Source organism: Raphanus sativus, unplaced genomic scaffold, assembly GCF_000801105.2.
Source record: "Raphanus sativus cultivar WK10039 unplaced genomic scaffold, ASM80110v3 Scaffold2393, whole genome shotgun sequence".
Taxonomy (NCBI): Eukaryota; Viridiplantae; Streptophyta; class Magnoliopsida; order Brassicales; family Brassicaceae; genus Raphanus; species Raphanus sativus.
The window spans coordinates 1-15,806 of record NW_026617701.1 but is presented as its reverse complement, the minus strand read 5'-3'; the positions used below and the strand labels follow the sequence as shown (position 1 = coordinate 15,806).

The 15,806-nt window shown below is 32.0% G+C and overlaps 3 protein-coding genes across 3 annotated transcripts; 1 reads left to right on the top strand and 2 right to left on the bottom strand.

Moving 5' to 3' along the window:
• Positions 1-3,023: 3,023 nt before the first annotated feature.
• LOC130505578 (beta-glucosidase 45-like) lies at positions 3,024-6,869 on the top strand. The gene is made up of 12 exons (XM_057000178.1): positions 3,024-3,196; positions 3,325-3,394; positions 3,723-3,781; positions 3,873-3,948; positions 4,895-4,969; positions 5,067-5,154; positions 5,239-5,491; positions 5,583-5,698; positions 5,795-6,053; positions 6,131-6,233; positions 6,321-6,429; positions 6,581-6,869. The coding sequence occupies exons 1-12, from the start codon at positions 3,035-3,037 to the stop codon at positions 6,765-6,767; spliced, it is 1,557 nt and encodes a 518-aa protein (XP_056856158.1). The 5' UTR covers positions 3,024-3,034; the 3' UTR covers positions 6,768-6,869.
• Positions 6,870-8,763: 1,894 nt separating this feature from the next.
• On the bottom strand, positions 8,764-10,850 carry LOC108813746 (probable serine/threonine-protein kinase PBL23). Its single transcript, XM_018586394.2, has 5 exons — positions 10,356-10,850; positions 10,089-10,270; positions 9,820-10,009; positions 9,333-9,724; positions 8,764-9,236 (listed from the first exon to the last, which is right to left on the bottom strand). Exons 1-5 carry the CDS (start codon positions 10,498-10,500, stop codon positions 8,952-8,954), a joined length of 1,194 nt encoding a protein of 397 aa, XP_018441896.1. The 5' UTR covers positions 10,501-10,850; the 3' UTR covers positions 8,764-8,951.
• Positions 10,851-10,988: 138 nt separating this feature from the next.
• On the bottom strand, positions 10,989-12,568 carry LOC108813745 (pentatricopeptide repeat-containing protein At1g61870, mitochondrial). Its single transcript, XM_018586393.2, has one exon. The coding sequence runs from the start codon at positions 12,482-12,484 to the stop codon at positions 11,249-11,251; it is 1,236 nt and encodes a 411-aa protein (XP_018441895.2). The 5' UTR covers positions 12,485-12,568; the 3' UTR covers positions 10,989-11,248.
• Between the last annotated feature and the right edge of the window lie 3,238 nt (positions 12,569-15,806).

Sequence of the window (15,806 nt, the reverse complement as noted above, 5' to 3'; positions counted from 1 at the left end):
GATGGTTTGTCGGTTATCACCTCGCAGAAGCAAGAAGTTCAGATGGTCAAATCTGGGAAATCGACAAGAGGGTTCAGATGGTCATTCTGAAAAGGAAGTCAAGGACAGTTTTCAATAAGTTGAACAAGAGGTTGTGTCGAAAGTCTTCCTAGCAGTGTGTTAGGCGGCGTGTTCCATTATTACTGATTGCGGTACATGTTGAGTTCAAGGATTGATCTGTTAGTCTGTGGGTTGCCGGTAAAGGTGACAGGACTGCTTATTTCTGGTGGTGGAGCTGGAAGGGTTGCAGGAATGATTCACTAGTTTGAGACTATGACGGAAGTCTCAGGTTCATCTTACGTTGAGGTAAATCGACATAGAGATGGTATTCAGTTACAGATTTCACAAGTACAAGTGACCAAAAGCTCAAGGTGGAGATTGTTGAATTATGATCTACACAAGACTTGAGAATAAAGCACAAGACTTGAGAATAAAGCACAAGACTTGAGAATTGGGCACAAGACTTGAAAGCTGATTGTGAGCAATTTGGTCATGATTAGCTGGGCCTTATTATGGTCGAAAGCCCATTAGTGTATTAGGTTTAGGGAGACACCTATATAGTCCCTAAACCTAATTTCTTGCCACTCTAACACTCATTTGTCTAAAGGAGAGATTAGCAAAGGAGAGAGGCAAGAAGCAAGAGCAAAGAGAAGAGATTGAAGGAGTATCTACAAGGAGAAGGCAAGGGAGATTCGGTCAAGAGTCTCAGGCTGTTTCTTCTCCAAGGAGAGTGGATTTTTCATCTCTTATACACACAGGTTCAGTGAGCTTAAGTCTTTAGCTCATTGTTGTGTTGTCTCTAGGTGAATAGAGAGACACAAAGGTTGTTGTGTAAAGAAAGCTCTTGTAAACACTTGATACTAGTGAATCGTTGAGAGTGCCGTCCTTCCCCAGATGTACCGAAAGGGAACTGGGTCAAAAAATCTCTTGTGTCTTTAACAACCTCAAACAACAACAAGAAGTGTGCTAGGTTAAATTAGTCAAGCGAGATATAAACCGGTCAATTGGTTTAAGGAATTATCTCAACATACTATCTCAGGGAAACTAATTACATAGATATTCAAATGCAAAATATTACCCAATTACTAATTCTTTCTAAGCCTAATTCCAACTCTTTTGTAGCGATGGAGCAAATGTGAAAGGTTATCTCGCATGGTCGCTATTAGATAATTTTGAGTGGTTGTATGGATACAAACTTCGATTTGGACTATTCCACGTGGACTACACAGCTCTCAAAGAACGCCAAAGAAATCAGCTTATTGGTACAAGAAGTTCATTGAACACCATGGTAGTAAAGGAAATCTTGCAGATAAAAATAAAGATGTCAAAATTAGGAAAGATTTAATTGAAATCTTTTGATTATTAATGTTTTGGATTGTACATTAAACATAATATTATATGGAAAATATGCTATAATAAGAAATTTCAGCTCCCCCATATTTCAAAAATTGAAGTTTTAATTTATTTGATTTGTTTCGAATATTGAAATGATCAAAATAATTGAACATCTGGTTTTTGGAGTTCCGTAAAAGATCAGCCAGTCGTTTTCCATTCATTAAAGCTGTTTTTTATATTCACCAAGTTATGATGATCTTCTGATCTACTACTAATTCAACCTCAAATGCACCGCATTATAATTAATTTAATAATGAGTGTTTGTATGTTACAATTAGGGAAGGAAAACTAGGACATAGTTTTCTTACAACAACAATGATGTAAACTGGTTCGAGTTGACAAAATTGATTATATATATATTGATGAATATAGTAGTACTATACTTTTTATAGGGAGAACAAGATCAAAACTAAAGAAAAGATCAACAAGGTCTTAGTGTTTTTGGGGGAGATATGTCGATTGTGTGTATCCCAATGTCCTCTATCTCTTGCCCTCTCCCTGCTTTTTATACTCGCTATTGTTCATGCTCATCCTATATCTCCTCCTCAGTTTCTTCATCGTGATCCTGACAATCTCAAAGTGCCTATTGTTTACGTGAATATTATCAGTCATAGTGCATATTTACTGGACTTGGTCTTGTCAACATACACAGGCTTATTGCAATCTCCTAATTATCAGCCTTTAAATCCAGGCCGAGACCCAGGCTGAGCTCGCTTCGTACCGTCTTTTCCTTCTCGTGCTTTGGGTACTACTTCAAATTGGAATCCGGGTCCAAATGTAAATTTATTGGATTCCATAAAAAACTAAAAACATCTATCGTTGTTTGTAGTTTATCAAATATATATATATATATATATATATATATATATATTTTGATGATACAGATTATCAATATATGTATTGAAAATTAAATAAAATTTCCATCTAAAAATTTATAGCATAGCATTGCTCTATATTGCCTAGTTAATGGGTTGTTTTTGGTTTCTCATGCCGGTTATTTTAATTAATCAACAAATTCTGTCATGGGTTCCTTCATATTTTGAGAGAGAGAAAAAATGAATAATGTGATTGATTCTCCAAACTGAAAATTACTCTTGAAAGCATTTTAATTTGAAAAATATGTATTACGCGTGGAAGGTAACATATGATTATTTCAGCATGTAATTCGGTTAGTTTTACACGAGTAAAAATGAATAAACTTGGGGTCTTTACTTTTTTTTTTACATTATGTAGAAATAAGCTTATAAGTAAAATGAAATCTACTTGGTTTCCATTTGGATAGTTTTCAACTAAAATTTCCTAGATTACTTATATTTATATTGAAATATAATTCAATACACAAAACTCATTCAAAGAATATATTTAATTGAATAGTTGATCAATTCCAAGTTCTCCATTGTTGATGTCATTCTTTGATTATTTCTCTTCGATGTAAAGAGTTATTTCATTATAATCGAAATCATTCCTGATATTAAAAAAATAAGACTATCCTATAAATTAATACAGAATTCAGAATGGATAGTTTTAGTTTCAACTAATATATATAAGAAGACCACCATAACCGAGAAGACAAAACACAAACACGAGAAAATCAGTCAAAATGCAAAGTTTACCCATTTTCGTATTTAGCATCTTATTACAAAGTTTAATCTTTAATGTGAATAGTTCATATCTCCATCAAAATTCTTCACACAATATATTACAAGATTCATCTCCGTTTCCTTCTGATTTCCTTTTTGGCACAGCTTCTTCTGCTTACCAGGTACTTTCTTTTCTCTTGTGGATCTTTTGTGATCAATATGTGTGTTTCTTCTTATTGATTTTATTGCCGGCCGGACAAAGGGCCAAAGGAACATTTATGACTTTTTGGTTATTATTTGATGTGAATAGTATGAAGGTGCTTTCTTAACCGAAGGGAAAGGATTAAACAATTGGGATATATTTACTCATGAAAACCCTGGTATGCATTAAATCCTGACTTTGATTCGGTTTAGTTCCGGTTTAAATTGTTAAGGTATGAGAAAATCATCAACATGTAAATATAGCTAATCCAAATTAATCTTCTTTTAGAAATAATCTAAATCCAAATTAATTTATTCTGGTTTAGATTAACTCAACAACATTTTTTCAATTCTTAAATTATATAATTATGGTTTAGGTTTAACTTACATGTGTATGTGTTATACTTGTTACATTACATATATGTTTCTGATCTACCATATATGTATTTATATCAATGTTAGTTAGTATATAATATATTAATACTTGACAATTTCAATATATTCCAGGGAAAATACGTGATGAGAACAATGGAGACATGGCTGTGGATCAATATCATCGGTTTATGGTCAAAGCAATCTCTTAACAATAGTTTTGATTTTTTTTTTTTTTTTTGCTACTTGAAAACGTGTTTCCTATTAAATTGTTTACTATGACAGGAAGACATCCAATTAATGACTTCCCTTGGGGTCAACAGTTACAGATTTTCAGTTTCTTGGTCTAGGGTTTTACCACGTAAGAAATTATTTTTATAAATCATGATTAACTGATACAAGTCAGTTAATTGCAGATTTAGTTTAGTAAAACAATTTAAATGCCTAGTATTACTCAGTCGGTACATAATTATGTACTGCTCCTTCCGTTTCAAAATAATACTCTTTCTATTTCAAAAAGATATATATTTTAGACTTTTCACATATATTTAAAAAATACATTAAAATTTGATTGTAAATTTATTGTTTTTGTGAATAGCAATTTTCTTTAATTTTTAACCAATAGAAATCCAATAAACACCATTATTTTTTGTTTGAAATTTGCAATTTTTTATTAAATAATACATTGAAAAGGTAAAATATATCTTTTTGAAACAATTTTTTTTTTCTAGAATAGGATCTTTATGAAACGGAGGGAGTACATGTTTTAAAATTTTCACACTTTTTAATAAAACATATTAAAACTTAGTAATAAATGTATAGTTTTCTGTAATTTTATATTTTCTATATTTTTAACCAATAAGACTTTAGAAAATGCAATTAATGTTTTTGAACTTCACAATTTTTTCATTATTAGTTGACAAAAATTGCATTGAAAATATAAAAATATATCTTTTTGAAACAAATTTTTTCTCTAAAATATGCATATTTTTGAACGGATGGAGTATTGATCAACAACTACCGAAATAACGAATTTAGTTAATACTCCCTCGTTTCATTTTAAATATCATTTTAGATTTGTGCACAAAAATTAAAAACTATTTAATTTTATATATTTTCAAAATAAAGCCATCATTACCTATACACATAACAATGTTTCACCAAATAGAAAAATAGATTCGAGAAATAAAATTAACAAAATTTGCATTGAAATTCTAAAACGATATTTATTTTGTAACGAAAAATTTACTATACAATGACACTTAATATGAAATGTAAGGAATAAATGTTTATTATTTGGGATACAGGAGGAAGATTTGGAGGCATCAATTATTCGGGAATACAGTATTACAACAGATTAATCGATGCACTTATTAGTAGAGGTATGATGTTCGGAGTTAATTATCAATAAGTATAATTGTTAGATGTTTAAACTAACAAAATTTTAAAATCTGATTTGCGATGATTAAATGTATCCAGGTATTAAACCATTCGTGACATTGAACCATTTGGACTATCCTCAAGAGCTCGAGAACCAGTTTCAAAGTTGGTTAAGCCCTGAGATGCAGTAAGTGGTTTGATAAAATCTCTAACAAACTAATTTTCTTTTTCCAAATATTAATATTACCTACTTGCACGTTTCTGTTTGTAGGAATGATTTTGGGTACTTGGCTGATATATGTTTTAAACATTTTGGTGACCGAGTTAAACACTGGACCACATTAAATGAACCAAACCAACAAATAATCCTCACCCATCTAAAAGGCACCTTTCCGCCGTCCCGCTGCTCCTTACCGTATGGAAACTGTAGTCAGGGGAACTCGGAAACTGAACCATTCATAGCTGCACATAACGCGATCCTCGCACATGCAAAGGCGGTTCACATTTATAGAAGTAAATATCAGGTAATTAATATACCAATTGATATGATATGTATATAATCTTAATAGTTATTTTGTACAAATACCGATACTAACTAAGTGTGACATGATTTAGGGAGAACAAAGGGGAATTATTGGCATTGTGGTGCAAACATCATGGTTTGAACCTATTAGCGATTCCATTGCAGATAGAGAAGCTTCAGAGAGAGCTCAATCATTTTACTCTAATTGGTATGTTCTATTATGATCTAAAATTCACATAAATTTATATTTAATTCAAATACTATATATTCTTACATATATTACATGCTACAATATATATATCAGGATTTTAGATCCAATTATATACGGAAAATATCCAAAAGAAATGGTAAATGTACTTGGGTCTGCCTTGCCACAATTTTCGAGAAGGGAAGTGGAGAACTTAAAACAGTCAAGATTAGATTTTATTGGCATTAATCACTATACAAGTTACTTCGTTCAAGATTGCTTGTTATCAACTTGTAATGCTGGAGATGGAGCTTCTAAAGCTCAAGGATTTGCACTTAAGTTAGACCGACGAGGCAATGTTTCCATAGGAGAACTTGTAAGCACATTTTTGAATCACTTTTTTTATAATTTAGTACTTCGAAATTTCCTTCAAATTGTTTGTTTTTGTGATAGACCGATGTAAACTGGCAGCATATTCATCCTGAAGGGTTCCGGAAAATATTGAACTACCTAAAGATTAGGTATCACAACATACCGATGTTCATAACCGAAAACGGTATAAGACCTCAAGACTTAACCAACTTTCAGGTCAAGTTCATACTTTTGGAAAGTAAATTGACCCATTTCGCATCAATACTTGTAGGTTTTGGAGACCTGCAAAAACCCGAGACAACACTAAAAGAACTTTTAAATGACACAAAGAGGATAAAATACATGAGTGGATACTTGGATGCTTTGCAGTCAGGAATGAGGTAAAGTGACTATTTATATGGATTGTAGGCATGGGATCTCAATGCATTTTGTTAACCTTTGATTTTCTTGATCTATATATCAAACTGATATTTACGTAGATATATAATGCATACTCTATCAGTAAAATAACTTTTTCCGAATTTTGTGTAGAGATGGAGCAAATGTGAAGGGCTATTTCGCGTGGTCTCTATTAGATAATTTTGAGTGGTTATATGGCTACAAGCTTAGATTTGGGTTATTCCACGTGGATTATACAACTCTCCAAAGGACACCGAAACTTTCATCTTCTTGGTACAAAAACTATATCAGGGAGCATATGAAAACAAAATATTGTTAGATATAAATGTCTGCGTTGTTTTAGCTTTTATACAACAAGAAGCTTCTTACCATCTTCTGGTACTAATTGAGCTGACTTTTTTCTAGATTTTCCTCTAATGAAATCGAATACTTCAGTTCAACATCTTTTTAACATCTTCATATTTCAAATTTTCATAGCTCATGTTTCTTTCTCGCCAACTAATGTTTTTCATCTACGATATCATCATAATTAAGTTTTCAAATTACAGTAAAATTTTGGCCGGGGAAAAAACTGACAAATAATAAAGAGAAAGGAAGCTATCAAAATCTCTGGTGGATAAATAAATGTTTAAAGACAAAAAAAATAAACTAGCCAGCCACAACATTCTCTATTTGCCACTTGATTTTTTTTTTTTTTGACGGCTATTTTGCCACTTGATAAAAGTCGCCCAATGATTGATCTAATAATCTAGAAGAATGGTATAGTTTCAGAAGGAAACGGAATACCAGTACAGCGAAAAAACTATTTCACCACTCTAGGTGAAGCAGTAGTGGATTCTGTTAGTAGATATATTGAGGTAACAAAAATAGTAATGTTTCCTCGTTTATCACCATTCTAATTATGTCAGTGCATATTATCTGTAAAATTTAATTTAATCCAAATATGGATATTCATAATTCTTCAAATCAAATCAAATGGAAAAATGTGACATCCGTAAAATAAGAAATAAACAACAAATATTATTTTTAAAAAGTTGGATATCGGATCCAATCTGTAAATTTATAGATATGTAATGTAATTGTATACAAACTATTATATATACATAAATGAAGTAATTTGGTTAATTTTGTATTTTAAGTTTTTTTAAACAAAGTTGTTTGGGTCATTCCATATTCAATTTAAATTTTTATGTTAAGTCAACTGTTAACATATGAGTTTTTTATTAGGCTTGTTAATATTTTTTTCTTTAAAATTTATGTTAAAGATATTAGTTCGTTAGTATGATATTATTATTTTTATTTTAAATTGATATTTTATAAATATAGTTTTACAGTTCAGTCCATCAAACATGTAAAACATTTATCAAACATAAAAATAATTTAATAAAGCATAAATCACTTTCTAAATTACTTTTGGGCGTTCATGTGCCTGGTTGGATAAGGGTTGGATAATTTAAATTTTGGTTCTAATTTATATCACATCCTAGGTCTTTGATAAATTTGTAAGTATGGATCTGATTCAGATATAACATATTGATTTTTTTTCTAATTTGTATCACATCCTAAAACTCATAAATTAACCATATATCATTGGATTCGGCTTATATTAATTCGATTCAGATACATCCAAAAATAAATCTAAAATTTAAATACTTATTTTAGATATCAATCCAAAATAAATATACAATTGAATATTTGAAGTACAATATTTTCAAATATTTATATTTTCGATTAATTTGGACCTTCGGATCATTTTTTAGATATTTTTTGTTTTCTCGAGTTATCCGTTTGTTCGTGTTCGATTAATAACATTTGACGTTCCAATATGTTTTATACCACCCTACAAACCCTATTCCGGTATTTCTCACATTTCAGACAGTACAAATCATTTTTTTTTGTTTAGTTTCGATTCGGAATTCAGGTTACAAATTTTATCTCAGAGCCTACTTTAAATAAAGAAAAAATATAATTATATTAAATCTTCGCTGAAATATTATCTCGCATTTTCAAAGAGCAGATCAAAATCTAATGTGTCATTAAAATGGTTATCTCCAATATTTTTAATCTAAAATAATTATATAAAAAAAAAGATTAGGATTTGGTGTGAATTTATGATATTCAAAATGTTAAACATATTGGTGTTATGGTTCATTATTTTAAATAATTTGTTGGTTGATTCATTACGATAGCTTATATTGGCGTGTGTATGTTTTGCTTTTTGTCCATCAATATATTTTGATAAACGATAGGAATTGATATCTTGGAATAAAAAGCGTGTATAAGGAATCAGGATTCGGTTGGACTAGACAAAAAAGTTAGTATGAGATTTAATAATTTAAACCAAATGATGCGATCTCCCTCGATGCCATATTTTACACCACGTTACAAAGTATTGTTTGCATCCAATTGGCATCAAACTCTACCCCTAATTATTTGCTTGGGATTGACGTTAAAATAAGACCAAAAGAAAAATAAATGATTAGAAGGGTTTAATTAGGTCTCGTTAGGAATCAGATGATGATGTCTGAATAGCAGAAACAGAAACAGGAGCAGGAACAGGAGCAGGAGTGTCAATATTAGTAGTACCATCCCCAACCTCTATAGGCTTAGCCAAGAACTCAAGTGCTGTGACCACATCTCCCATGAATGGCCTAGTCTCAGCTTCTTCTTGCAAACACATTGTTGCAATCGCTAGAGCTTGATGCAATCCTTTTAATGGGTAATTTCCTTTCAGATTCGGGTCTACAATCCGTGTAAACATTCTCCGATCTTTCAACAACGGCTCAGCCTGCAAAAGAAACCGAACAAAAACAAACTTCAATACGTTTCTTGCTTCTCAAGAAACAACAAAAAGTGTTTACAAGACTCTCAATGTAGTTAGTACCCAAGAGATCAAGTTTTGTTCTTCGGTTGGTCTATCCCCATCAATAGTTCGTCTTCCTGATATAACCTCAAGGAGGACAACGCCAAAACTATAGACATCAGATTTAGCAGTGAGTTGACCGGTCATCGCGTATTCAGGAGCACAGTATCCATATGTTCCCATGACTCTAGTGGACACATGATCTTTGCCTTCAGTTGGTCCAAGCCTAGCTAGCCCGAAATCCGATAGCTTCGAGTTGAAATCAGATTGTAGCAATATGTTTGAAGCTTTGAAATCGCGGTAGATCACAGGAGGATCTGCGTAGTCATGCAAGTACTCGAGCCCTTTAGCTGCACCGTGCACTATCTTCATTCTCGTGAACCAGTCTAGACTTGGTGCCCCTTCCGGTAAGTCTAATATAACCCAAAAAAAAAAAAAATTTAGACTACAATGTATAAGCTTATCAACCATCAGTGATGTAACATGAAAAAGGGTCACAATTTTTTACCAAATAAATGATCTTCCAAAGATCCATTAGGCATGAATTCATAAACGAGGACTCGTTGGTCGTCTTCAACACAATAGCCAATGAGATTGACAAGGTTTTGATGTTGAGCAAGACTCAATACCATCACTTCTGCAAAGAACTCTCTTGTTCCTTGCAACCCATTCCGGTCAAGCCTTTTTACAGCCACCACCTAATCAAACGCAAATTATATTAGCAACTTGTTCACCACTTCCGTATGCAACACGTATATAAGATGATTGAAAAGGGACCTGATTGAGGCTGGTGAGAAAGCCTTTGTAGACTCTTCCAAAGCCGCCTTCACCAATCATACATTCCATGCTGAAATTGTCTGTTGCAGCTATTAGTTCCTTGAACTTGAAGATTTTGCCGCTTGTTTTCACGTTACCATATTTCTTTATCTCGTCCGTTATGTACTTTTGCCTAGAGCTTCCTACATTTATTCCATAAAACATTTTCATAAACCAAAATGATGATCGAAAATTTGAGAAGATTGATTTGTATGAAGACTAAGTTACCTTTTCCACGTGAGCGAAAGGTGAAGAGAGCAAACAGCTTATTGCTATGGCCTCTATAACCTGTTAGACCTTCATCAAATGAATCTCTAGGCGAGTTAGCTCCGAGTTGTTGTGGATTGCTAAAACAAGGACATAGCTTCATCATCTTTCTTTTTTTTATATCTTGTTCTTTTCTTTTGTGTTCTTGATTCTCAGACAAAACAAACAAACCCTTTCAATGAAATCCCCAAGGAAAGATGATCTTGTTTCTTCAAACGATCCTTTCAGATCCAAACCCTGTCTGGGTGAAATGAATCTGAAAGAAAGATCAGACCTTTCCCAGGAAAATGATGTTGCATGACAAGAGAATTTGAGGGAGGATCACAAAGTCTTGATGTCTCTTGTTATATATGAATGTTCCCATGTTTGGATTCTCTCAAATTTGGATTAAAATGATTTATTTTTAGGGTTGTCCTCTCTGTTAATTTATTTGGAAGAAGGCAACGCGTCTGCTTTCTAACGAACCTCAGATCAATTCCTTACTCAGAAAACATAGTTCGTGGTACGCATGTTAGAAGAAACATCTATTATACATATCTGGTCCTCATACTAGTATATAATATATAAACACATATGTGGCATTCGGTTGAGTGGTGACAGGCTAAAACCGTTTGAATGCTTTGACCAATCATACAGATAAGATAAATGCTAAAATCACTTATCCAGAAACCAAAACTAATAGAGAAACCTATGACCAATTTCATGATTCTGTCTGGAAAAAAACAATAATGACCCAGCATAAAACAGAGTTGTCTATAGCTGCCAAGATCAATGCTCAAAAGATAACAATATCTCTTATTTAACGTTGACAAGAGAAAGGATGTAAATATCAAGGCCTTATCTTATCTTTTGATTCACTGAGGCAAAGCCGCTTCAACCTCATTCCACAACTCGACGTTTCTAGTGAACTTGTCTTTAACTTGAGCAATAAGCTCTTTAGCTTCTTCGACTTTGGAATCCTTGGCTAGTCCATTAACAAGCGACTTCATGATACCAAAACTCGGAACCCAATTCTTCTCCATACTCTCCTTACAAACACTCAAAGCCGCCTCAAAGTCTCCACTTTTACACAAGTAATACACCAAAGTGAAGTAACACTCACTATCAGGCTTACACCCTCTGTTCACCATACTCTTAAACAACTTCTTCGCCTCATCAAACTCACCTTCACTACAAAACCCATGGATCAAATGACCATAGGTAACAGCATTCGGCTTCATCCCCGAAGACAACATCCCATCAAGCAAAGCCTTTGCTTCCCCAGATCTCTTCCTCTTACACAAACTCTGGATCCGAATGTTATGAGTCGATACCCCCACGCTAACGCCGCGCTCTTTCATCATCGCCAACACTTTCCCCACATCCTCCTTCTTATCCTCTCGGTAAAATCCAGCAATCATCAAACCGAACGTGGCGCTCGTCGGCTTGATCCTTTTCCTCTCCATCTCCGCGACGATGGAGTAAGACGAGCTCGCGGAGCCGGACTCGCAGAAGACTTTGATCATACGGTCGTACGTCTCGAGATCAGGCTCGATCTTGTACATCTTAGGGAACTCAATGTAAACGCGTTTCGCTTCCTTGTAATCTCTAGCCACCAAGCAAGCGAAGAGGAGAGCGTTGAGAGATCTCACCGTGCGCTGGATCTCGAGCCTCTCGAGATCGGCGAAGACGCGTAGAGAGTGGTCGAGCATGTCGGCCTGAGCGTAGAGGACGATCGCGTGGGCGGCGAACCGCTCCGTTCTGAGATCGGGGCGGCTCTCGAGGGATCCGTCGAGGAGATCCGTCACGGCGGAGAAGTGTTTGTTCTCCGTTAGGTTTTGGACGGCGGCGGAGAAAGCGAGGCGGTCGATGTGGCAGTCGGGAGTGAGGGAAGCGGCGCGGCAGATCTCGAGGATGCGGTTGGGATCTTTCTCGGTTTTGAGGAGGGAGAGAGCGGTTTTGCTCTTTTGTTTGCTGGTGAGTGGGGTTTTGGAGTCGGGGGAGAGGATCGAGGAGGCGGAGGAGGAGGAGGAGAGGGAGCGGATTTGAGGGGAGGGGTTGAGGTGACGGAGGAGAGAGGCAGATGAGCGGATTCGAGAGAGTAACGCCATTGATTCTAGGGTTTTTTGATGTTGGAGAAGAAATGGGGAAGGAGAAGAAGAAGGAGACGGCGAAACGGAGAAGAAAGGGTTTTGGGAGAATTAGGAGATTTGGATAATCTGAGCCGTTAAGGGTTCTTCGAAGTCATAAGCTATGGACGGTTGAGATGAGTTAAAAATTAAATAAAATTTTAATCATATTTGATCCGGGGTTTTGAACACGACGTTAATCGAACAGGCAACCTTCTGATCTGGAGTCAGACTCGATACCGTTGGGCCACGGATCCAGTGACGGAGATTGCACATAAATATTGAAAATCGGGGAAAGAGATGTTTAAAGAGATTATTTACATGATGTCAACAAAAAAAAAAGAGATTATTTACATTTTAAATTGAGAAAAAAATCAAGATAGCACTATTTACCAAGTTCTTATCACAAAAATAACATGACAAAAGAAAAAATGATCAAAAGAAGTTTTATTAAAAAATAAATATACATTTATAATTTTGGGGTTAATTAATCTACGACTTAGGATTTAGAGTTAAATGGTGGATTTTTAAGAATGTGTTTAATTTTTTAAAAATAAAAAAAATAAAAAAATAAAAATTTCAAAACAAAAATGTGTTATTTTGGTCTTTTTATTTTTTGAGTGATATTTTATGACAAAAACTTAAAAAGTGCTATCTGAGATATTTGCCCCTTTAGATTTCCATCATTATTAGGAAGTTTTGATACTGAATAATAAAACTGAACAAAAAAAGGCACTACCTAATAAATCATTTTGTTTACGAAAGACCAAATCCTATTTGTGGATTTTGGTTGGGTTGGCCTCTTGGAAAATGATATGGATGTCTAGTGGCTGTGGGGGTAAACTGTCATCAAAGATTTGGTTTATCGTTTGTCTTCTTTATATGGGGACTAGATGTATATTATGGGTTTCGAAAATTATTTTCAGCCGTATAAGAAAAAATGTTATGTGTTTTTGAGAAATATTGTACAGAGCTGGTTTCAATGGTACGATCTATTGATGTGTGACTACTTTCTCTAATCTATTATACACCATGACTGAACCGTTTGTTTCAATATAGCTTTTCGAAATATATCATTATTAAAAATCAAATGTTTTCATTGTTTTTGATTAGAATATTATACATTACTAGGTCGTTTTCTGCATTACACGCGGATAGTTGCTATTATATAGTCTGTCCGACTAATTTTGTTGTGTGAATATCAAATATTGTAGAATTTTCTATGTATATAAACTATTTAGTGTGTAGGATATTATACAAGAAAAAGACATGTTCTGGCTTTTGTTATATAATATCACATATAGGTTTTTTTCAATGTATTTTTTGTAATAACTTTTTTATTGGTTAGTTAGACGAAAAATGTAAAAATTGAATTCAGAATACATAAACAGTTCTCAAAATGTAAGGAAGTTATTCTTAATTATGTTTTTTTTTATTATAATCTTAGGAGCGGTAGATTGGAACTTAAATATGTTAGCTCTAACTTATGTATCGAATTTTATATTATTTTTCTTTTGAAGTCTTTGATGTTTTTATTGTTGTGTGGAAGTAAAATTGTGTGGCTGATAATGAAGTGAATAATAGTTTTCATGCAATAAGAGTTATTTTCCTTTTAATAAGTTTCTAAAATTTTATTTTTGTTAAGATTAAAAAATGGAATATTCTATTTTATAAATCTTTCTTATTTAGATTTTTTTTTAAATAAAAAATATTATCATATAGTCTGTTATGATAAAATTTTATGTTTAGAGTTTAAGAAATTAAATTAATATCAAATAATTATTTCAAGTTACTCCTAAATATTTTATAATTACTATTTACAGTTCATATCACTATTGTTTTTTACAATTTGGTTTTGTTAATTAAAGAATATTAGTATCAAGTTCATCATCAAATACTCTTTTAAAAAATATTATGAATTTTTTTGCTCAGGATTTAAAAAATAAACAAATTAAACACATGTCACAATCTTAAAATATATAATATATTGTCATGTGTCACGATCATGTTAATTAAAACTTTTAAGCGATATGTGATAATAATTTTATTTTTCATAATCCCTAATAAAATAGGGTTTTAAAATTATTTTTACTTTTTTTTAAATCCTAACATACATAGAATTTTTTTCCTTTTAAAAGGAATTCTGATGAAGGAGAATATTAAAATTTTATTCAATATTTCTTTTAAGAATTTGATGATAAACATGATACTAAAATCTACCTAAATGGGGAAAAAAATATTTTTATAAATATATTTTATTTCGAATTTAAAAATAAAGAAAATACTATCAGATGCTGTTTTACATTTTTGTTTAGGATTTTAGAAAAGATAAATTACTATTATAGAATCTTTAACACCATCTTCTATGTAGAATTTCTGAAAAACTAAACTGCTATCAAATAGTTTTAAAATCAATATTTTAACAATTTCTATCACTACCATTCTTATAATTCATTTTTTAGTAAGAAATTTTAGTATCATGTTCATCATCAAATTCTTTTTTAAAAAATATTATCAAATAATTTTTTACAATTTTTCTTTTGCTTTAACTGGAAATATTTATTTAGTGATTTATTTTTTTAAATCCTAGAAAATATAATTATAAGAGATTGTGTAATTACAATTTCCTTTTCTAAGACCCTGAAAACTGTAAAGAATATTTGATAATATTTTTATTTAAAAAAAACAAATCCTAAACAAAAGAGATTTACATCATATTTCTTTTAAGTCCTAACCAAAAGAAAATTGTAAAAATTTATTAGATAATTTTAAAAGAGAATTGATGATGAACATGATACTAAAATTTATTTAATTAAAAGTTTTAAAATAGTATTAAAGTTGTAAAATGTTATATGACAGTAATTTTCCATTTCTAAAATCCTAAACAAAAGTGTAAAAGAGTATTAATAGTATTTTTATTTTTTTAAAATTGTAAATAAATAAAAAGAATATTTATAAAATAGATTTTTTTCCTTTTTAAAAACAAATCCTATCAAAAAGAAAAATTTAAAACTTATTTAATAAACATCAATTTAATACATAAGAAAGTGTATAATGTTGTAATTTGACTCGATTGGTGTTATTTAACTTTCAAATTCTCATTTCATTATTAATTCTTATATAGGGTTGGATTCAACTTACACTCTTTAAGTATAGTATTTTCTCTACCCTTAGGTACAAAGTTGATAACAAGTCATCTATGTACATAACTATAAAATGCAAATATTAACTTGAATTTATGTGTGAAACGAGTTTTAATTATTAAATAAATCTCACACAATATATACAAAACAATCATAAACTA